We start from the raw sequence: 24,554 nt of genomic DNA, 5'->3' as shown, positions 1-24,554 counted from the left end.
TCATGGTTACAGTCTGACCATTATGTAGTTAACTTCTTCACGTGGTGGGAGTTTCAGGATTTATTATCTAAGACAGCTCACAGGATATGGCCCAGAATATTATCTATAGTCCTTGAAAAGGAACTAAAAGTCCTTGACTTTGCTCACAGACTGAACTATTATTGTTAGGTCTCTTTGATTGTTTTCCTTTGTTTCTGCTTGTTTTCACTTCTCTGATTAAACTTATTCTTTGGCTAAAGTTTTCCACAGACAAAAGGGAGGCTGAAGATATGTGGAACAAGGACCACAGGGTCTTGTTCTGTTTCAGGGAGGAGATATATGTATATGTATAGCAGATTCATTTTGTTGTACAGCAGAAACTAACACAGCATTGTAAAGCAATTGTATACCAATTAAAAAAAAAAAAGAGTTTTGCCTCAATTAAAAAATTTAAGGAATCTAGAAAGCATTCTATGTTATTTGAAGTAAGCATAAATTTAACACTGGAAAGAGTGTTGTGAATAAAGTTAAGTGATTTTTGTGGTCTGCCCAAACCAGGGCATTCTTAACTAATTTAAGTAACTTTTTAGGTCTTCATCCTCCAGATATAATCTGAAACCAGTTAGGATGGAGATTGGGGCTTATGCTTCTTTGTATCTTGGCTACTGAGAATATGGTAAATGCTCAGTTCATGTTTAATTGCTTAGTGGATGAATGGAGGAAGGAAGGGAAGAAGGAGACCCAAGTTTGCATTCAAACTAGAGGTGAAATTTGAGGATTTTTTTTTTTTTTTAATTTGTGATAGGTAAGTTATTTGAAATGTGTCCTGAAGACATGTTTTCTTCTTCTACAATGGTTCTTAAGTAAATGCCTAGTTTATTTTGAATAATCTTGTTTTCTATATAACTCATTTATTTCTACATATTTATATATTTATTTCTCTTCACTCATTTATTTATATCAGATCAGATCAGATCAGTCGCTCAGTCGTGTCTGACTCTTTGCGACCCCATGAATCACAGTACAACAGGCCTCCCTGTCCATCACCAACTCCTGGAGTTCACTCAGACTCACGTCCATCCAGTCAGTGATGCCATCCAGCCATCTCATACTCTGTCGTCCCCTTCTCCTCTTGCCCGCAATCCCTCCCAGCATCAGAGTCTTTTCCAATGAGTCAACTCTTCGCATGAGGTGGCCAAAGTATTGGAGTTTCAGCTTTAGCATCATTCCTTCCAAAAAACTCCCAGGGCTGATCTCCTTCAGAATGGACTGGTTGGATCTCCTTGCAGTCCAAGGGACTCTCAAGAGTCTTCTCCAACACCACAGTTCAAAAGCATCAATTCTTCGGCACTCAGCCTTCTTCACAGTCCAACTCTCACATCCATACATGACCACAGGAAAAACCATAGCCTTGACCAGACGAACCTTTGTTGGCAAAGTAATGTCTCTGCTTTTGAATATGCTATCTAGGTTGGTGATAACTTTCCTTCCAAGGAGTAAGCGTCTTTTAATTTCATGGCTGCAGTCACCATCTGCAGTGATTTTGGAGCCCAGAAAAATAAAGTCTGCCACTGTTTCCACTGTTTCCCCATCTATTTCCCATGAAGTGATGGGACCGGATGCCCTGATCTTGGTTTTCTGAATGTTGAGCTTTAAGCCAACTTTTTCACTCTCCACTTTCACTTTCATCAAGAGGCTTTTTAGTTCCTCTTCACTTTCTGCCACAAGGGTGGTGTCATCTGCATATCTGAGGTTATTGATATTTCTCCTGGCAATCTTGATTCCAGCTTGTGTTTCTTCCAGTCCAGCGTTTCTCATGATGTACTCTGCATATAAATTAAATAAACAGGGTGACAATATACAGCCTTGACGTACTCCTTTTCCTATTTGGAACCAGTCTGTTGTTCGATGTCCAGTTCTAACTGTTGCTTCCTGACCTGCATACAAATTTCTCAAGAGGCAGATCAGGTGGTCTGGTATTCCCATCTCTTTCAGAATTTTCTTCAGTTTATTGTGATCCACACAGTCAAAGGCTTTGGCATAGTCAATAAAGTTTCCAAAAAGTCACATTGGACTTATGCCTCAGGATCTCTTATGTTTCCTTTTCCTGATGTAACACTCATTCTGGTAAACCTATCAAAATAGGTACTTATTTAGGAAGGTTATTTTCAAGATTTAGTTCTGAGAGCAAACACTAGGGTTAACAACAGTTTAACATATGTAGAAATGAGAGAAATCTCATGCACACTAAGTCGATTCAGTTGTGTCCAACTGTGCAACCCCATGGACTGTAGTCAGCCAGGCTCCTCTGTCCATGGGCTTCTCAAGGCAAGAATACTGGAGTGGGTTGCCATTCCCAGGCTAACTCAACTGTACTGAATGTATGTTGTTTTCTTGGTGCAGTATTCAATTTGACTCGGTTCAATTAATTGTCTTTTTATTTTATAAAATATATTTTCACTTCTAAGAAATTTTCTCAGATTTTTCATTTTTCTCAAAGAAAAAACTTGCTGTATAAACACAGTTTTTCATTAACTCTCACTAAGATTGTTGCTATTTACTGGGTTTTGTTTGTTTATTGGTTAGGTGCTTTGTTGCATTAATGTTTAACCTGTTTCTTACATTAAAGTTTAACCAGGGGACCAGGGGTATTTTTCTCTGAATATGCAAACTCTCGAGCTTCCCGCTGGCTCAGATAGTGATGAATCCGCCTGCAATGTGTGAGGCCCGTGTTTGATCCATCGTTGTTTGGGAAGATCCCCGGAGGAGCGCATGGCTGAGAGTTGGACTCGACTGAGTCACTAAAACACAGCACATGCAAACTCTTACTCTCTCCTGCTCTTTTTTTTTTTTTAATTTGGCCATGACTTGCAGCCTGCAGGATCTTAGCTAAGCTGTCAGGGACTGAACCCGGGCCATGGCAGTGAAAGCTCTGAATACTAACCACTGAACTGCTGGGGATTTCCCCTTCTGCCTTTTAAAATGCTGAGGGATTATTTTTTCCTAATTGTCAATGATTTGTGTATTCACTGTTTAATTGTTTCAGTCCCAGACAAACGAAAAAACTAATGTTTACATTTATGGAAAATTTTCTTTGATAACTTAGAAAGCCAATTGTTTCTGTAGGATTAGAGGTTAGCAGTTATAGAATCTAAAAGCTAATCTGTAAAGATTCTCCCACTGAGTGTGCGTGTGTGGCATGGGGGGGCGGGTGTCGGAATCAATAGTAAAATCTTTTTGTTACTGTCTAGAATATTCTCTCCTCACTTCTATGCTCTAGCTCTATTTAGTTAACTGAACTTTCTTCTTTGAACCAATTTATTCATTCAGAAAAATCCTATGTTTTCTCAAGGGCTGCATCATGGAGCTGGACATCTGACGAGGTTGAGATTAGCTCCATCCCACTACTTTGCAATGTGTCTTGAAAAGTTAGTAAAACTTTTATGGCAAGTAGGTATGAGGGAGAAATGTCTCTCTCTTTTTTCTTTTTCCATTGACCTCTCTTCCATTTTGCTATGATTGATAAGAACTGTAGAACTCTTGGAATAGAACCATTCTATCCAAACCTCTGCACTAAGGGATTTGACAGACTCTAACTTGGTTTCCAGCAGTTTAAGGCTGTGTCCTGGAATGATCCCAGGTCCCTTAAAATGCCTGCCTGAGAAAACTTAATGTTTCCAGGAGGATTTACTGCTTGGTCCAGTCAAAACTTGGTGATAAACAGATAGACCTCTGAGACCCCTCTTAGAGCAGTTACTTCAGAAATCCTGCAATTAAAGTCCTCTCTCTGCCCTTTGACATGTAAATCTACCACCTAAAACGTTCTTCAGGGTCCTGACAGCCATCTCTGAAAGCAAACAGGCAGGAACCTAGGGAGACAACACGCCCAGTCCCCATAGGAGGAAGGAAAGCATCTAACTTGGGTAGGGACACCACTGTGCTTCAACACCAACCACTGTCTCCTGTCAAAAAGGGAAGTTTGTTTCTCTTCTGAAGAAGCAGCAATTAACAAATCTGAATGGTCTAGTCACATGGATTAACCCTCAGAGCCTGTTCCTTAGCACACTCCAGCCTTTAAAAAGTCTCTTGTCTTCTTTTTTGGGGAAGTTGAGTTCAGTTTATTCTGGCCCTTCTTTTCTGTTGTAACTGTGCTACTGAAACAATTACTGTCCTAACTGCTTTAATGAAGTCTGGCTTTATCTTTGATAACAACCAGATGTCTGCTTCTTTCTGCCTGCCTCCAACTCATGTGAACAGATGGTACCTCTCTAGTTTCTAGCAATGACAAGTGTTTTCCATATCGCATTAACTTGGGCATTTCTGTGGAAATTGGAAAAGAGGAAACATTAAGCATGTAACACAATATTTCATTTCCTGAATGCTCCATAAGCTGTCACTTGCAATTTAAGTGTACAAAATGGTGAAGGAGGCAGTGTAGTATAACAGGAAAGATCATGAGTTTTACAGTAAGAGTAAAGTTTGGTTTGATTCCTTGCATCAATATTTTTATTAGCTTCTTAAAATTATACAAGGAACTAAAATTTCTATGTCTCGGTTTTGAAAAGAAGACTAAACAACAAGGTCTGACAGTATAGATCAGGGAAGTATATTCATTATCTTGTAATAAACTGTAATGGAAAATATTATGAAAAATAATATATATTATATGAATATCATATATGTATATATAAATGAGTTGTTGTAAATGATAAACTAACTCAACATTGTAAATCAACTATGCTTTTAAAAAAAGAAAATAGTTCTAATTTATAGGTGCCTACCTCCTAGACTTATTGGAAAACAGATTGTATAAGAACATGTGCAATGGATAGTATTAAGCTCATTATTGAATAAGTAATTTTCTACTTTGTATTATTAACCTCTGACCAGCACTGAAGAGATTTGCTTCCTCTCTCTGTTTTACAACAATGTACCTCCTTATGGCATCCTCTGTATACCCATCTGTGGGTTTGCTCTCTTACTCAGTGAGCTTCTTCACAGGTATCATTGATCCCTTTGCCCCCCAGCTAATGTCAATTTAAAATATGGGCATTTGATAAATGTTTATTGATAGACCCAGTACATGAATGAATGAATGATTATAACACTGTATTGGCGAACTCAATGAACTAAAATTGTTTTAGGTTTACATAGGTCAAATCCTTTAATGATGTCCAATTCAGATGTGAGAATAGTGAAAGCAGCATAAAATATTAATTGGTTTATTTTTCTTATGTTTGGTCTGAAACAAAGATCTATCTATTGTGCTGCATTACAATTTTTTAAATAATTAAAAATTTATTTTATTTTATTTATTTTTAGCTACACTGGGTCTTCATGGCTGCACAGGCTTTTCTCTAGTTGCAGAGAGCACAGACTACTCTCTAGTTGCTGTGTGTGGGTTTCTCATTGCAGTAGCTTCTCTTGTTGCAGAGCATGGGCTCTAGAGCACAGGTTCAACAGTTATGGTAGGTGGGCTTGGTCACTCCTCAGCATGTGGAATCTTCCTGGATCAGGGATCAAACCCATGTCTCTTGCATTGGCAGGTGGATTCTTTACCACTGAGCCACTAGGGAAGTCCTACCTTATAATTTTCTGAAGAGTCATCAGTCTCTGAAACAGGATCTAAAGGCACCAATGGGAAATTACCACAGTATAGTTTTTCATTTCCTGCTTTTGGGTATCTGGTTGGACTACTTTAGCTCAACTTGTTTAAGCCTAGTAAATGCGTCTCCCACATGACCTGACTCACAGATCCTCTTTTGTCCACAGGCAGTTGTCTTAGGAGAAAGAAGAAAGCTCTCAGATGCTGTGTCAATTCAGGAACTCAGTAGAACAATGGAATATCAATCTTCAGTAGAAAATTTGGATGAAGATGGATATACTCAATTAGACTTCAGCTCTCGCAACATCACCAGGAGATCTATAGTCTCAGAGAAAGGTATATCTTTTTCTTTCTGACTTCAAGATTCACATTCTTACAACTAAAACTAGAAGTGGAAAAAATTGGACAGAATTCTGATTTTCCAGGCTTTTATTAATATATTTTAAAAGGTTTTCAGAAGTCACTGAAGATAATTTGAATGAGCACTAAGACTGTTCTCTGGGCAACCATTCAATGGCTAATCACTAGCACAGTTGATCTTTGGATAACACGGGTTTGAACTGCACAGATCCACTTATACATCAATGTTTTTCAAAAGTAAATAGCACACTACTAGACGATCTGTAGTTGGTTGAATCCATGGATGTCAAACTGTGGATATGGAGAAACTGCAGATATAGAGGGCCAACTATAAGGTATAGTGTGGGGAGGACCAGTGCCCCTAAACCCTGTGTTGTTCAAGGATCAAATGCATTGAAGTTAATTATTATGATGATAGAAAATACTCACACTTTTTCTGTTCTATAGAGACAGATGCTTCAAAAGTAAGGAGTTGGTGATAAATGTGATGAAATGCAAAGATGAAGGAATTTCAATGAGAGTGACTTGTTTGACAGAAAAGAGTAAATTGTAGAATGAAGTTTGAGGGAACGTAAAGAAGTGCATATGAATAACATCAGGATACTGGAGTTAGAAAAAAAAAAGAAAGAAGGCAGAAAAAACAACAGGATTTTGTGGAAAAGACCAAAGGGTGGTCAGAAGTCAGGGTTTAGATAATAAGAACCTACTGTATAGCACAGGGAACTCTGTTCAATGTTATGTGAAAGCCTGGACTGGAGGGAGTTCAAGGGAGAATGGATACATGTGTAGGTATCGCTGAGTCTCTTTGCTGTCCACCTGAAATATCACAACATTGTTAATAGACTATACATCAATATACTTCATTTTTTTGTGCTTAGTCGCTCAGTGGTATTTGATTCTTTGCAACCTCATGGGATTTCCCAGACAAGAATAACTTCCACCCAGAGATGGAACTCATTTCTCCCATGGCTCCTGCATTGCAGGCAGATTATTTACCACTGAGCCACCAGAGAAGCCATACTCCAATACAAAATAAAAAGTTTAATTAAAAATAAAAGAAGTCAAATGGTTTAGAATCCCAAATCTGATTTTTTTATGTGTATCATGAGATTGATTTGGAAAAAAAAAAAATTAAACAAAAAGTTCTTTGTGTAACAGTGAAGAAATATATGTGAGTTAGATAAAAGATTCCATTATCAGGACATGAATCTTAGACATTATGTAAAAAAAGTGAAATCTGGAGAAGGGCGTTAAAATATTTCTCTCTTCACTGAGTGAGCAATTTAATCTCCTCTACGAGTCTTCTATTTGACAGTTCTCTGAAATGCTCTTATTGCTTATTCTCAGTCTTGATCTGGTGATATTAATATAAAGTGAATTTCCTGTTATCAAGAAAGAGATTATTCACAGGTTTTGACATCAGCATTTGCTCTCTTCTGCTTTCTGGCCATTCCCATTGCACAATTATTTTCCTCTTGTCACACAGTTTTGTTTTCTTGGGCAACTTACTGGGGAAGAATGGAAAAACATGGTGAAGCAAGAGATAGGAAGGCATGTGTGTGTTTATAGGTGTGTGTGAACAAACTGTGGGTTGCCTATAATGTGCTAGTAGTCTCTAAACTAGGTGCTTTTACTTGTGTTGATTCTCACAGTCATTCTTTGATGCATCATTACCCTAATTTTTCACAAAGAGAAATGGAAAAACGGAAGAAGTAATTTGCCCAATGACAGGCAAGAAATAAGTGAAAGAGGAAGATTACCCTTCCTAACCAGTGTTATTTCTGTTGCATTAAGCTGTCTCTTCTAAGACTGGATGGGAATCCTGGTAGTGTCAAAACCTATAGATATCAATGTGGAGCTGAAATTAGGAGTGCACAGCTCTCAAGGCACTGTGCTCAAATTACAGTTGCTGACCCTGAAGAGGTACACTAAAGAGGGAGAAAAATTCAGACTAACCCTAGATGAGTAGGTTATCTGGGTATCAGATTTTGATGAACTGCAGAACTGAAGTGCTCAGTGATTTGTCATCCTGTTTCTTGATTCAGTTTCTGCTCCCTTTGGCTTTCTAGGGCTTTGTGCTGCATCCTCGCATTGGCGTCTGATTGCTGTGGCTCTGGGCATTTTATGCTCAGTGATGCTGGTGGTAACTGTGGTCCTGAGTACCTCGGGTAAGTATTGGTGGGGAAGATGAACAGCAACAGACATTTAATAAGCATTTATGATGTTTCAGGCACGCTTTTAAGGAAACATTTTTTTTTTTTTTAATGTGGGCCATTTTTCACATCTTTATTCAATTTGTTACAATGTTACTTCTGTTTTATGTTTTGTTTTTTTGGCCCTAAGACATGTGGGATCTTAGTTCCCAGAGCAGGGATAGAACTCATACCCCCTACACTGTAAAGTCAAGTCTTAACCACTGGACTACAAGGGAAGTCCCTCAGGTACTCTCTTAAGAGTATAACATAATCTACCTGGATCTGAATACCGACCCTTTGAATTGATGTTATGAGTTCTAACTTTACTTCTAGGGTCACAAACTAGTTAACATTAGGACCATGATTAGAAATGCAGGCGATCTGTCTTGATAACTCATACTCTTATCTACAATATTTCCTTGAATAGCTGGTTTCAAAGCTGTGAAATTCCTAGGATAAATTAATGAAAGGAAACCAGTGGAGGTGAAGGAAGTGCAATTGGTGCTTATCTTCCTAAGAGATAAATTCCCTAAAGAATTTAAGCTATTTTTTACATCTCATGATTTAAGGAAATTGTTTTACACCTGTCTTTAAATGCCTTTGGATAATATCAGGAAATACTCAAAGCACTTATGAAATTCTAAGTAGTTATTTTGTAATAGATGAATACATTTCCTTAGATTTTATCATTCATGAATTCCATTTTGGATAAAGTATTATTGTGCCTTTGAAAAGGGTATATGAAAGCATGAAAGATTTCTTAACTAGTCATGTGTTTATTGAATACATTCTATGTTATAGTCACCTGGCAGATTCTCAAGGAACTCTCATTTTTAAAATATTATAATAAAGAAGATTTATTACTATTTCAAATCCATCGTGGTACCAAAGGACTATATTCCATTTGCCTCTTACTTTCCCCCATCCTCCTATCTACTTCATTTTTATCTTTTGTATTAAATCTTCCTTATGGAAGTTATTTCTTTTTTCCATCTATTCAAGCTATCACCTATCTATCTACCATCTATCTCTACCTCTCCATCAGCAATGTATTACCTATTTATCACTAATCAAGAATGCATCCCTTTATATTCCAACAAAAATGTAGATTTTTGAATTTTAATTCTCAAACATAGTAAAAATGACTTTTTTTTTTCTGTCATTACTATTGTTGTTGGTATATGAAGGTATTTGGAGATCCAGTTCAGGGAACAACCTGTTGAAGAGTGACAGCTTTCCATCAAGAAATAAAGACAACCAGAGTCAACCCACACAATCATCTTTAGAAGATAGTGTGATACCTTCCAAGGCTCCCAAGACCACAGGCAAGGGCAGAATTAAGGATTAATAAAATCCTTGATTCAGAAGGCTTAATTTTTGGTACTAAGGCTTGGAGCAGGGGATGAAGAAAGTACTTTTACATGTGGTGATTCTGCATTCTAATAAAGCCCACAGCAGTATTATCTCAGTAAAATAAGTCCTCTGCAATATACAAGGGCTTCTCTAGGGGCTCAGATAATAAAGTATCTGCCTGCAATGCAGGAGATCCAGATTACAAAGTGATAGCATAAATACCTTATGAACTTAGTTGAATCTCCAACTTAGTTGGATTTTTTTCAAATCACTGATTTTTCACATATTTAAGCTTTTATAGGTTTGTGTAATTTGATTTGAAGAAACATAATGTGTTCTCACACCATAGGGAAAAGACATTTTAAAGTGATATAGTTAAAATAGGAAATAGGACACCAGAAAAGGTTAAAAAAAAAAAAAAGAATAGAAAAAGGAAAGAAGGTAAAGTGTTGCTAAGAATTTAAAGGTTCATAGATATGTTTAATATCTATAAACCTAATAAACATGTTTCTTTTTTAATATAAATTTATTTATTTTAATTGGAGGCTAATTGCTTTATAATATTGTATTGGTTTTGCCATACAAAACCAGTTAAGTTTGTTTTTCTTTAATCATACAAATTAATTGATTTAATTACCATTTTGTATACAGTAGACTTTAATTCCTAATTGCACCATTATTGAGCATGACAATATTTGGACTTCAATTTTCCATCTCTGGACACATACCTCTTCACTGTCTTTATCACATTACTCTGTAATGTGAATGAATGCTCTTATACTTTTCTTATTTGGTGAATTGCATTCTGAAATAGATGTCACACTTGTAAAATAAGTCAACATGAAATTATTGTGTATCTCAATGACTGACATTGCATTGGTTTATTTTGAGAGTTATCATGGAGAAAAGGAGTTTTGAGCTGACTGTGAAGGCATGGAAGACAAGGCAAGAAAGAAAGGAGAGTTGATAGTCTAAAACACTGTAGCCACTCAATTATTTTTTAGCTGTAAATGAATGTGGGTTTTAATATGATCCCTTCTGTAAAGTTATATCTATATAATTTGAATTGAAAATGAAATATATTCATGGCAATTTATTGATTATTATGTCCTTAGGATTTCATACCTGTACTGAAGTACCATTCATAGTATGAACCTCACTGTATTTATCTTTTATTTCCAGGAGTTTTCTCTAGCTCTTGTTCCCCTAACTGGATCACACATGAGGATAGCTGTTATCTATTTAGCACACTATTAGATTCCTGGGATGGAAGTAAAAGACAATGCTTTCAACTGGGCTCTAATCTCCTGAAGATAGACAGCTCAAAAGAGTTGGTAAGTGTAAATTTGGTTATAATATCTGTGGTCTATACTGAGCAGAAAAGTAGAGATAGTTTCCAGATAACTATTTTCCCTAAGAGAAAGTAATTTTACATATTCTCCATAATTATAATAATAACATATATTGAGTAAAGTATATAATACATGCCTTTCTTTTTAATTAATTAAAATATGAACACATTTTGGATTTCCCTGCTAGCTCAGTTGGCAAAGAATTCACCTGCAATGCAGGAGACCCAGATTCGATCTCTGGGTTGGGAAGGAAATGAAAACCCACTCCAGTACATTACACTTTAAAATTAATCCTTTAAACACAACTCCAAGTTGACTCTATTATAATAATCAAGCCACACTCATTTTTGTGGGTTTGGACTTTAGGTTTTAAATGTGGTACAGTGAAATAGAAGGTTCTTCCCCTTATCACCATAATTATCAAGCTATGATAATATACACTTATAAATAATTTATTCCTTGCAAGATACTGGGAAAGGCAAAGAGGTTTAAACTTCTAGCCATGCTCAAATAATTTTTAAGAAAATAGAAACAACTCAACAGCTGTTAAAAGTTAAATATCTTGTATTGGCACCAAATGCCATAGAAATTCAGAGAGAGAAATTCCTGTAGACATAAAAATTGCACAGAAAAAGAGCAACTTACAATGCATCTTGCCTGAAGGATAGAACTCAGATGAGATACGAGGAGAAGTTAATAGTCAGGGAATATTCTACCTTATAAATCTGAACAACCTACAACTTCTATACTTACTTTTATTACTCTCAATTTTTGTGTTTCTGTTTTGTTTTCCCCACAGTTGTAGTTGACATAAAAATTAATGGAAGTAGATGTATGGCAAAAAAAAAAAAGGGGCATGGGACTGGAAGTCTGTCTGGCTTTTAGACCTTCCTATAATTGCCACTTTGTTGAGTTATATTTGTCAACAATTCAAATATGATCATTAACCCCTAGATTACTTATTCATAAAACATGCAGTAGAACTAAACTGTTTTAAGATAGTCATCTAACTCTGTGAAGCATTTCTTGACAAAGGCTATATAAACTTATATTTTCAATTAAAATTGTGGCAATGATAGTAGCCTGTCATCCATGAACATGGCCTACAGACTCTGTCATTCTTGGATTTATTCTGGTAGATTGAATGCAGGAAGCACCATTTTGACATCAATGATTTATTTATTTATATTAAATTTTATTGGAGTATAGTTGCTTTAGGATGCTGTGTTAGTTTCTGCTATAAAACAGAGTCCCCTTTTTTTAAGATTTCCTTTCCATTTAGATCACCACAGAGCACTGAGTAGAGTTCCCTGTGCTATATGGTAGGTTGTCATTAGTAATCTCTTTTATACATAGGCATGTATGTATGGGACTCCCCTGGTGGCTCAGTGGTAAAGAATCTGCCTGTGATGCCAAAGATGCAGGAGACCTGGGTTCCTTGGGTCGGGAAGATTCCCCTGGAGAAGGGCATGGCAACCCACTCCAGTATTCTTGCCTGGAGAATCCCATGGACAAAGGAGCTCAGCAAGCTACAGTCCATAGGGTGGCAAAGAGTCGGACACGACTGAGTGACTGAGCACGAGCATTGAGCCCAAGTATATATTTATATATCAGTCCCAATCTCCCAATTCATCCCTCTCTCCTTTCCCCCTTGGTATTCTTAAATTTGTTCTCTATGTCTGTGTCTCTATTTCTTCTTTGCACATAAGTTCATTTGTATCACTTTTTCCAGATTCCCCATATAAGCGACATTATATGATATTTATTTTTCTCTTTCTGATTTACTTCATGGTGTATGGCAGTCCGTCTCTAAGTCCATCCATGTCTCTGCCAATGGCGCTATTTCATTCATTTTTATACCTGAGTGATATTCCATTGTTTTTATGTACTACATCTTCTTTATCCATTTCTCTGTTGATGGAAATTTAGGTTGCTATAATGTCCTGGCTATTTCAAATAGTGCTGCAATGAACACTGAGGTGCATGTGACATTTCGAATTACCATTTTTTCTGGGTATATGTCCAGCATTGGTATTGCTGGGTCATATGCAAGTTCTACTTCTAGTTTTTTGAGAAACTTCCATACTGTTCTCCATAGTGGCTGTACCAATTTACATTCCTACCAACAGTGTAGGAGGGTTCCATTCTCTCCACAACCTCTCTAGAATTTATTGTTTGTAGTTTTTTGATGATGGCCCTTCTGACTGGTGTCACCGCTGGTGATACTTCATCGTAGTCTTGAATTGCATTTCTCTAATAGTTAGTGATGTTGAACATCTTTACATGGATTTGTTGGCCATTTGTATGTCTTCTTTGGAGAAATGTCTCTTTAGGTCTTATGCCCATTTTATTTTGTTGTCTCTTGTGTTGATACTGAGTTGCATGAGCTGTTTGTATATTTTGGAGATCAACCCCTTGTCAGTTGTTTTGTTTGCAAATATTTTCTGCCATTCTAAGGACTGTCTTTTTGTCTTGCTTATGGTTTCCTTTGTGGTACAAAAGCTTTAAGTTTAATTAGGTCTCATTTGTTACCTATTTTCATATGTTTTTATTTTCATTATTCTAGAAGGTGGGTCAAAAAAGATCTTGCTGCTATTTATGTCAAAGAGTGTTCTGCCTATGCTTTTCTCTAAGACTTACAGTGTTCAGCCTTATATTTAGGTTTTTAAATCATTTTGAGTTTACTTTTATGTATAGAGTTAGCGAGTGTTCTAATTTCACTTACCATTGCAATAGAAAGGATAATACCTCAGAATAAACCTAACTTATGGAGGCAAAGAAAGTGCAGAAGAATTGATGCTTTTGAACTGTGGTGTTGGAGAAGACTCTTGAGAGTCCCTTGGACTACAAGGAGATCCAGCCAGTCCATCCTAAAGGAAATCAGTCCTGGGTGTTCATTGGAAGGACTGATGTTGAAGCTGAAACTCCAATATTTTGGCCACCTGATGCAAAGAGCTGACTCATTTGAAAAGACCCTGATGCTGGGAAAGATTGAAGATGGGAGGAGAATAGGACGACAGAGGATGAGATGGTTGGATGGCATCACTGACTCTATGGACATGAGTTTGCATAAACTCTGGGAGTTGGTAATGGACAGAAAGGCCTGGCGTGCTGCAGTCCATGGGGTCACAAAGAGTCGGACACGACTGAGTGACTGAACTGAACTGAACTGATGCAGGCAAAAAACCCATACTCAGAAAACTATAAGATACTGATGAAAGAAATCAAAGATGACACAAACAGATGGAAAGACATACCATGTTCTTGAATTGGAAGACTAGTACTGTGAACATAACTATACTACCCCAAACAATCTACAGATTCAATGAAATTTTCCTATTAAATTACAAATGGCTTTTTTCACAAAATTAGAAGATTTTTGCAATTTGTATGGAAACACAAAAGACCCCAAATAGCCAAAGCAATCTTGAGGAGAAAAAAACAGAGCAGGAGGAATCAGGCTCCCTGACTTCAGACTATACAGTCATCAAGATAGTATGGTTCTGGCACTAAAGCAGAAATATAGATCAATGGAATAGGATGGAAAGTCCAGAAGTAAACCCATGCACCTATGGTCACCTAATCTATGACAAAAGAGCCAGGAATATACAATGCAGAAAAGACAATCTTTTTAATAAGTCATTCTGGGAAAGCTGGACAGCTATACGTAAAAGAAGGATCTATTCTTTGTTGGAAAATTAAACGATAAGGACTCTGAAAAAATGAGATATGCTGTTTGAGACAGTGAGTGGCATTCAAGAATTGGCACATCTATCTAGGCTGATGCCAGTATATGCATGCATCCTCCATCAAGGTGATTCAATCTCTGTCTCTCAAAATCTCCTAACAGTCTTTCTCTGTATCTTGCCTGTCTCTATCATCTCTGTCCTTCACTGTCTCTCTTTCTTTCTCCTTGACTTGTATTTATGTTTCCTTACAGGAGTTTATAGCAAGGCAAGTGTCTTCCCAACCTGATCATTCATTCTGGATAGGGCTTTCTCGCCGTCGGACAGAAGAACCATGGCTCTGGGAGGATGGCTCCACCTTGTTGTCTAACCTGTAAGTATCCAGAGAGACAAAGCTTCATACCTTCTCTCAGAGAGGTAAGAGCATGTCACACAGTTAAGGATCCAATCTGTTGGCCATAATAAGGAAGAGAGAGAAAAAGAAACATAGTGATGGGAAGAGACACCGAGCCAGGGGAAAAAAAGTAAAACAAGAGGATAGAGGAGGACTTACAGTCAAAAAGTGCTGAGTGGTCACTTCAAGATATCAACACAAGTGGTTCCTCAGCTTTCTTACCAGGAGGGCGTGTGTTTGAAGCTTCCCAGGAAGGAGCAATCACTCAGTGTAAAGCTGTGGTTAAGAGCAGGGCTTTGAAGTCAGTTTTCAGCCTAAGTCTAGTCATCTCACTGTGTGGCACTGGATAAATTGCTTAATCTTATCTGTGCCCCCCTTTCCAAATCTGTAAAGAAGAATAAAAATAATTCCTACCTCTAAAGATTTTGAGATAAAAGTAAAATCACTTGGCACAGTGTCTGGCACATGCTTTTTATCATGGGTTCAGATAGAGAAATTGTATGAGTAAGCAGCTTGTGGTTCATCATCCTGGGGGTATAATTTTTTCCTCCCACCTTCCACCTTCCCTGGTGGCTCAGATGGTAAAGAATCTACGTGCAGTGCAGGAGACCCGGTTTTGATCCCTGGGTGTGGAAGCTCCCCTGCAAAAGGAAGTGGCAACTCACTCCAGTATTCTTGCTTGGGAAATTCCATGGACAGAGGATCCTCTTGGGCTACAGTCCGTGGTGTGGCAGTTAGACACGACTGACTAACACTGGCAATAATACTCCACCTGGTGGCAAGATTGAGAAATGCACATTTTTTGTTAGTCTTTTTCTGTTGGGCAGTTTTTTTTTTTTTCATTTACCCCTGCACCAAAATAGTCCTTTGTTTTCCAGCTTCTGCTGGGTTTTCTGCTAAATTCTCATTTCGGATGCATTTATTTCACAGTATAAAATTAAATAAATGGGAACCGACCAACAATTGATGTCATCTTGGAGTCAATAAAAATATAGCCCTAGAAAACAATAGAAGTCTATGCAGTTTATTAGATTTTCCCCACAGATTCATGGTTTTCACTGCTTCTTATTCCTCTCTGCCTCTCCTACCTTCCATTTTGAATCATTTTTAAAATCTGAAGAATACATTTGTATTTCCTTTAGAGTTGAAGTTTTACAGTTGAATTCTTTGTGCGTGTCTAAAACTCTTTATTTCAACTTTTCTAAAAAATGTTTTGAGTATGAAATTAGAAATCTGTAGCTTTTTTCTTAGGCATTAAAAGATATTATAATGTATTCTATTTTTATTGTTGTTTTTGAAAGGTCAATTATCTGAAAGCAATATAAGTTTTATGTCTTTTTTCAGCTTTGAAGTTTTCAGCCATACTTGCTTCAAATGTTGCCCTTTCCTGACTTTCTACCCTTCTTCTATAATTCCAATTAAATGTATTATAGACCCATTCACAATATCCTATACGTCTCATTTACATTTTCCTATAGTTTTGTCTTTTTTCTTTAACCTATTTACCTGTTGTACATCTTTCAGTTTCATTATTTTTCCTCTTCTTCAGTTAAACTGCTGTTAAAAGCCTTGATTAAGCTTTTAACTTTGTTTAATGAATTTTTAAGTTTTATAATTTCTCAAATCTATCCAGTTGCAATTTATAATTCTTAGCTTTTCCAAAACATTCTCAATATTGTCTTTTAACTCCTAGAATACACTGTATAGTTGCTTTACTATTTGTGTTTGATAACCTAGTGTTTTATACTCATGTGTATCTATTTCTGTTATCTTTTTCTTCTAATTAAAAACATGTATTTATTTGATCGGGTGGGGTCTTTGTTGTGACATGCGGGTTCTTTTTGGTTACAGTATGCATGCGAACACAGTTGCAGCATGTGGGGTCTCGTTTCTCAAACAGGAATTGAACCTGGGCTCCTTGTATTGAGAGCGTGGAGGCTTAGCCACTGGACCACTGGGGAAGTCGCATTTTTCTTCTTATTTTTATTCATTTATTTTTTTGTTTTCATCTATGCCTGAATTGTTTTTTGTTGTTGTTGTTGTTAATGCGCTTAACATATCTTAAATTTTTGTAGAATTAATTTGAATTTTACAGAGGGGCTTTTCATTTGCTTCTGGCAAGCACTATTGGGTGTGACTAGTACAAACTGCTGAGTATGATCACACTTTGATTTTATACCACTGAACTATCTCACTTTGGTCAAGCACATTGAATTTATTAACAAATGATCTTGACAAAATATATATGTTATTTTTCTATAGCACTTGTTTGTGTTGAGTTTTCGTTTGCTATTTTAAAAACTGACTAGTGGACTCCCTAAAGTCGTAAGAGTAGGTCCAAATTAACATTTTGATGTGTAACTATTCATCAGTGACAGTCATTTTAATCTGGCTCTGTACATTCTCCAAAATCTCTTAGATGTCAAAAAGATATTTTGGAGAAGAACACTGGCCAGAATTCTCCCTGAGGCTGGATCAAAGTTGTTTCATGACCTTGGCCTAATTATTTCAACAGAAGAATTCTCTCAATCCTCCATCCTCAGGACCAAGAAGAGATAGATGTACAGGATGTACAGAATGTACAAGATGTACAGGATGAAGATGTACAGACCTTAAGAAGAGATAGATGTACAGGATGTACAGAATGTACAAGATGTACAGGATGAAGATGTACAGACCTTAGCTTTTACACTGAGGCTCAGTAATGCCCTTTGAGCTTGACTAAATAACTAACACTCCTCCCTTAGGAAACTAAGGGCAAATAGAACAGAGCCATGCTTATATTTACTCATGGTAATTCTCATAAGTGAAGTTGCTCAGTCGTTCAGGACTCTTTGCAATCCCATGAACTCTAGCCTACCAGGTTCCTCCGTCCATGGCATTTTCCAGGCAAGAGTACGGAAGTGGGTTGACATTTCCATCTCCAAGGGATCTTCCCAACCCAGGGATCAAACCCAGGTCTCCTGCATTGTGGGCAGACACCTTACCCTCTCAGCCACCAGGGAAGGCCAATTCTCATTGTCTATCATTATATTGCAATAAAATACAACCTTCAGGATGTATTAAAAAATATAGGGTTGTTTGGGACTTCTTTGGTGGTCCAGTAGCTAAGACTCTACATTCCCAGTACAGGAAGCCCGGGTTCAATTCTGGGTCAGAAAACTAGGTATGTCTCAACTAAGACTTCACATGTTGCAACCAAAAATACTGTATGCCACAACTAAGACTCAGAGAAGCCAAATAAATAAAATAATAAGTATTTTTTTTTAATATAGAAAGTTGTTTGAATTGCTTTTCAATGGTCTTGATATCTGTGATTCTTCACTTAATTCTCAGTCACCATTAGCAAGAACTCTTCTACTTGGTCTACTCACTAAATATACCCAATAATAATTTTACTAAACTGCTACTTTATTTAATAAGTATCAGTTCAGTTCAGTCGCTCAGTCGTGTCTGACTCTGCAACCCCATGAATCGCAGCATGCCAGGCCTCCCTGTCCATCACTAACTCCCGGAGTTCACTCAAACTCACGTCCATCGAGTCGGTGATGCCATCCAGCCATCTCATCCTCTGTCGTCCCCTTCTCCTCCTGTCCCCAATCCCTCCCAGCCTCAGAGTCTTTTCCAATGAGTCAACTCTTCGCATGAGGTGGCCAAAGTACTGGAGTTTCAGCTTTAGCATCATTCCTTCCAAAGAAATCCCAGGGCTGATCTCCTTCAGAATGGGCTGGTTGGATTTCCTTGCAGTCCAAGGGATTCTCAAGAGTCTTCTCCAACACCACAGTTCAAAAGCATCAGTTCTTTGGCGCTCAGCCTTCTTCACAGTCCAACTCTCACATCCATACATGACTATTGGAAAAACCATAGCCTTGTCTAGACGGACCTTTGTTGGCAAAGTAATGTCTCTGCTTTTGAATATGCTATCTAGGTTGGTGATAACTTTCCTTCCAAGGAGTAAGTAATAAGTATACCTCTAGGTAAAAGGTTTAAAGATAAGTAAAGAATTATTATGTATTATAATTTAATATTATAAAGTATTAAATGATTTTTCTTTTTTGTCAGAGTAGTATTTAATTTTATTTTCAACTAGTAGTATTTCTTAAAAAATTTTTGAGTCCTTTTTATGCCTTAATAGTGAAAGTTGTTATGCTACTATTTGGAAAATTTGAATTTAAATTCAAGGTTTTTTTTCAATAATATGCACTTCGGAAACTCTTTTTCACCCATATCCTTACCAACTATGCCAGTATTGTGGAGACAGTAGATATTAATAGTATTCCCTATGCTTGTACTAATTATCATATTGCATTTTATTCTAACAGGTTTCAAATCAGAAGTACAGTTACCAAAAAAGACTCATCTCACAACTGTGCATGGATCCACGTGTCAGACATTTACGACCAACTTTGTAGTGCGCATTCATACAGTATTTGTGAGAAGAAGTTGTCAGTATAATGGTGAGGAGCAGAGAGATGTATGTAAGATACTAAGGAGGGTATAAATCCAAACAGAAAAGAGACATATTTGAGGTCAAAATAATTGCTGAAAAAAATATCAAGAGAGCTCATCCAACTTCAATCTTAACTGAGAAACAGGATGGAAGGCTTCAATTTCCATACTCCCCAAGTCTATCCGGTAATCAGTATTGTGTTCTAATTATTAGAGTCCTAGAAATGGAGTCAGAACACCTGACCTTGAATTTTCATTCTATCAATGGTAGAATTTTCATTCTACCGTTCTGTTTACCTGGATTAGCTGTGGATTCTTGGTGTTTCAGGAGATCTTGATTTCTGACTATACCAGAGTTGTATTTTGTCCTAAAAAGTGCCCCTGGAGTACATGTGCTGTGTTTCCACTACTTATTCTTCCACTTTTAGCAGTGTATCAGACACAGATAGAAATATATTTTGAATAGCTAAATGAAAAAAAGAAAAAAACATGCTTTACTAAAATCAGAGACATTTTATTATTTTAAACATCATGATTATGATCAAAAGCATCATAAAAACCATTAGTTGCATCTTTTTTTCCTTAATTAAATAACTGAGATAATATGTCTGCCATATCTCTAAGAGAATCTTGTACAATGTGAAATTGTAGGGAATCTGCTTTGGTAAGAAAGATTTCTCTTTTTAAATACTATCAATCAAAAAAAAGATCTGATTAATAAATATAAAAAAGTAACCTGTCCTATTGACTAAGGTATTAACATTTTGTAATGCTGCTGCTGCTGCTGTTGCTAAGTCGCTTCAGTTGTGACTCTGTGCGACCCCATGGACTACAGCCTACCAGGCTCCTCCATCCATGGGATTTTCCAGGCAAGAACACTGGAGTGGGTTGCCATTTCCTTCTCCAGTGCATGAAAGTGGAAAGTGAAAGCGAAGGTGCTCAGTCGTGTCGGACTCTTAGCGACCCCATGGACTGCAGCCTACCAGGTTCCTCCATCCATGGGATTTTCCAGGCAACAGTACTGGAGTGGGGTGCCATTGCCTTCTTCTTTGTAATGCAAAACATTTTATTATTTTTATGATGACTGTTTTGCAGTTTTCAGCAATTTTTCAGAAATTACTGTAAAAGGTATTATTGGAACATAAATAAGTTTCCTCATATGATGATTTGTCTCTTTCTTATTTTTTTTTAAACTTTCCCATTGGTGTTATTTATATTTCCAGTGGGGATTTCCATAATTACTGGAGAGATATTCTAGTGTTTATTAATATGTGAACAGAAACTGTGTCAAGTTCACTGAATTTTTCACTTTAAAATCATTACTGTTATGCGATTTCACTTTAATAAAAATGTTAATTAAAGAATATTTGGCATTTAAATTATGTGCCATGTGTAATTAACACTATTATTGTTTACCTTTTCCCCAAAAATGACGATAAATTTGGCACTGGAGACGAAGTAGTATAGTAGGTAGTTTTGTGCTGAAGAACAAATTGTAGATCTTAAATATTTAAAAATCTAAGAGAAGGAGAAAAAATTTTCATGAAGTGACTATGACTTTTCTAATACACTAACTGGGGTTGTCACTGGAAAGAAATGTGAAAATGAAAAGGTTATTAAAGCTGAGTTAAATTAAGGCATAAAGTGGGATTTTGAAAAGATGCCATGTATTTTTAATTTTGTTTTTGGTTTAATTTTTTTCTCCTGTATCCTTAAAATGGAGTGCATGAGTTGAAGAAATCATGATAATCAAAGAAAATAGTTCTGGATGCTGAATGTTCAGCTGTACTTATCCAGAACAGACAGGCTAGGCAACGATAACCTATAAGTGAAAATTGAAAGCATGATTTAAACAAGAGCTAGGCTGTCTAAAATATGCCATACATTCCTTGTTGCTATTACAGCCAATGTGGAATCGTGCCTGAGAATGAACAGAAAACATCCACGCTTTTCCAAGTGACAGAAAAATGAAAAGAGCAGCTAGTAGACCTTATGTCTCAAGGGTAATTCAAGATGAGGAATGATCATGATACGGAAAACACGTGCGTCTTCAAGGATCACCATCTCCTCTTGCTTGAGTTATTGCAATAATTTTCAAAGTAGTCTTCTAGCACCTACAAAGCAGCTGTTCAGTCCCTAAGTCGTGTCTGACTCTTCACGATCCCATAGACTGCAGCACGCCTGGCCTCCCTGTCCTTCACCATCTCCCAGAATTTGCTCAAACTCATGTCCATTGAGTTAGTGATGCCATCCAGTCATCCTCTTCTGCCTACAATCTTTCCCAGCAGGGGTGTTTTCTAATGAGTGGGCTCTTTGCATCAGGTGGCCAAAGCATTGGAGTTTCAGTTTAAACAAGTCATACCAGCCCTCTACTAAAACTCTCCTTGACTTCCCACATATTTGAGTTAAAAAAAAAAAAAAATCTAACCAAAAAACTAAAGACCTTTACAATTGTATATTGACCAAGACAGTTGCTGGCCAGTATAGCATGCCATAATCCTGATTGAAGGGAGGGTGTTAGTCTCCCAGTCATATCTGACTTTTTGCAACCCCATGGGCTGTAGTCTGACAGACTCCTCTGTCCATGGAATTCTCCAGGCAAGAATAATCTGATGGTCTTTGCTATTAAATCTTTAGTGAGCTTAGGTGGCCATGTCTTCTTATATGTCTTTTGTCTTATATATAGATTTTATTTTTACCCAGAAACTGAATATTTAATGCATCAAAAATATTAAATAAAAATAACCGAGTATTACTCTAAAAAATTTTACTCTTTCAAGCTGAGGGTCTCTTCTCATCACTCATTAGATTTATGACAATGGTTTCCTTGCAGTTTCTCAGTCACAGCCAGCATGCTTGCCTCTCGGGGACTTTGAAATTCCTGGTCCCTTTACCTGAAGTATTCTTACCTTAGATTTCTGCAGACTCTTTCAAGTCTGTGTGCAAGTCCTTAATGAAGCTGACTCTCACTACATTATTGAAAATGTCCAACTCTATTTCAAAGTAGTCTTCTAGCACCTACAAAGCAGCTGTTCAATCGCTAAGTCGTGTCTGACTCTTCACGATCGCATAGACTGCAGCACGCCTGGCCTCCCTGTCCTTCACCATCTCCCAGAATTTGCTCAAACATTCTATTTTCTTTTTAACATTTATTTATTTTGGCTATGCTGGGTCTCAGTGGTGCCTCTCAGGTCTTCATTGAGGCATGTGGGAAACTGACCAGGAATGGGACCCAGATCCCCTGCATTGGAAGCACAGGGTTTCAGCCACTGGAACACCAGGGAAGTCCCTGTATGTTCTTCATCTTCCTCATTTTCTGTATTTTTCCATAACTCTAATCATAGTGTAATATATTCTACAGTTTACTTACTTACTATCTTTCTTGTATAGCATCTGACTTCCTCCATATCATGTAGGCTCTAAAAGTACAGAGTTTTGTTTTCCACTGATGTGCCTCAGAATCTGAGAATAGAACCTACAATGAAGTAAGAATCTTTGTCATGGTTGAAAAAAATTAAGCGTTTATGGACAAGTAGTAAAAATCTTAATGTAGGTTCTTTGGTAAAAATTATTAAGGATCTCCTTGAATAACTGATTCGTGTTAGTCGTTCAGTCATATCTGACTCTTTGCAACCCTGTGGACTGTAGCCCACTAGGCTCCTCTGTCAATGGAATTCTCCAGGCAAGACTACTGGAGTGGATTGACATTCCCTTCTTCAGGGGGATCTTCCTGACCCAAGAATTGAACCTGGGCCTCCTGCATTGCAGGCAGATTCTTTACTGTCTGAGTCACCAGTGAAGCCCTTGAATAACTGAAGTTCGAGAAATAATTCGAATGACTGTTTCATTAGAATCATAATTATCAGCATCTCCTAAATTGTAACATCTCAACTGTGACTATTTCTGATATTCTGTCTTCTTGCTTCATTTACCTCTCCCTTCCATTTTTTTTTTTTTTACTGTCTTTTCTCTTGTAACATTTTCTAATATTTACATCAGTCCAATGCAAATGGCCAAATACTTTTTGATCTTCTGCTTCTTACAGGGCGTTATGGAAGGGAAAGGTCTCATTATATTTGTTTAATTTAAAATAACTTGATGAACAATACACAGCTGGAGACACATAATGAATTCAGGAGATATGTTTCCTGGCTGCCCCAGCCCAATTGTCTTCCACTCTCCTCTGCATTTAGAATGTTTGATTTAACCAAGTTATTTCCCCCAAATACAGAGAAGCATTGGTAGAATAATGTAATTCTATTGTACTTATTTGGGAAAACAATTTGGATATTATCTAAACCAATCTTCTTGTTTCCTTCTCAGCTTAGTAAATTTAGGCCAAAAAAAAAAAAAAAATGGTTACCTGGCTTTCTAAAGTCATAGGTAGTAATAGACCTAAAATTTCTGACTTCCAGTATAATATGTGAATGTTCAAGATCATCAGGTACCAAATGTGTAATTATAAAATCTTTAATTGAGTCCATATACTGTACATAAGGGCTTCCCTTGTGGCTCAGCTGGTGAAGAATCCACCTGCAGTGTGGGAGGCCTGGGTTTGATCCCTGGGTTGGGAAGATCCCTTGGAGAAGGGAAAGGCTACACACTTCAGTATTATGACCTAGAGAATTCCATGGACAGTATAGTCCATTGGGTTGCAAAGAGTCGGACAGGACTGAGCAACTTTCACTTTGACTGTATGCTATGAAGAGAGATCATTGAATTGACTACTACAACAGAGTATTTTTAAAGCGCACCAGCGATGTGTCTTTAGAGTAACCGCTTCATCTGACTGGACTCAAATCTCCCTTTTTGTAAAATGAAAAGTGGAAGACTTCCACTTCCCAATTTAAGTGGAAGTCAATCTCCATCTTTTTTCTCTAACGCTAACCCTGCAAAGCAGAATTGGAAGGAGGAGTTTTGAGATTAGTGCCACATTAAATTCATAGGACTTCTCTGGTGGCTCAGATGGTAAAGAATCTGCCTGCCAATGCACGAGACACACATTTGATCTCTGGGCCAAGAAGATCCTCTGGAGAAGGAAATGGCAACCTACTCCAGTATTCTTCCCTGGGAAATCCCATGGACAGAGGAGCCTGGTGGGCTACAGTCCATGGGGTTGCAACAGCGACTAAAACAGCAACAATGAAAGGACCCTCCTAGGCTGACATTTGCTGTACTTGA

General features: G+C 37.2%; 1 protein-coding gene across 4 annotated transcripts; it reads left to right on the top strand.

Moving 5' to 3' along the window:
- Positions 1-5,718: 5,718 nt before the first annotated feature.
- Positions 5,719-20,706, top strand: CLEC7A (C-type lectin domain containing 7A). Of its 4 annotated transcripts, XM_055566115.1 has the most exons (6): positions 5,719-5,920; positions 8,014-8,112; positions 9,327-9,464; positions 10,675-10,826; positions 14,785-14,903; positions 19,247-20,706. In XM_055566115.1, the coding sequence occupies exons 1-6, from the start codon at positions 5,818-5,820 to the stop codon at positions 19,377-19,379; spliced, it is 744 nt and encodes a 247-aa protein (XP_055422090.1). In that variant the 5' UTR covers positions 5,719-5,817; the 3' UTR covers positions 19,380-20,706. The 4 variants fall into 4 exon arrangements, with proteins under 4 accessions (XP_055422090.1, XP_055422089.1, XP_055422091.1 ...); XM_055566114.1 differs by lacking the exon at positions 9,327-9,464; XM_055566116.1 differs by lacking the exon at positions 14,785-14,903.
- Positions 20,707-24,554: the final 3,848 nt, after the last annotated feature.

The sequence above is a fragment of the Bubalus kerabau genome, chromosome 1 (assembly GCF_029407905.1).
Source record: "Bubalus kerabau isolate K-KA32 ecotype Philippines breed swamp buffalo chromosome 1, PCC_UOA_SB_1v2, whole genome shotgun sequence".
Taxonomy (NCBI): Eukaryota; Metazoa; Chordata; class Mammalia; order Artiodactyla; family Bovidae; genus Bubalus; species Bubalus kerabau.
Note: the sequence above shows the minus strand (reverse complement) of the source record. Positions and strands in the feature narration are given on the sequence as shown.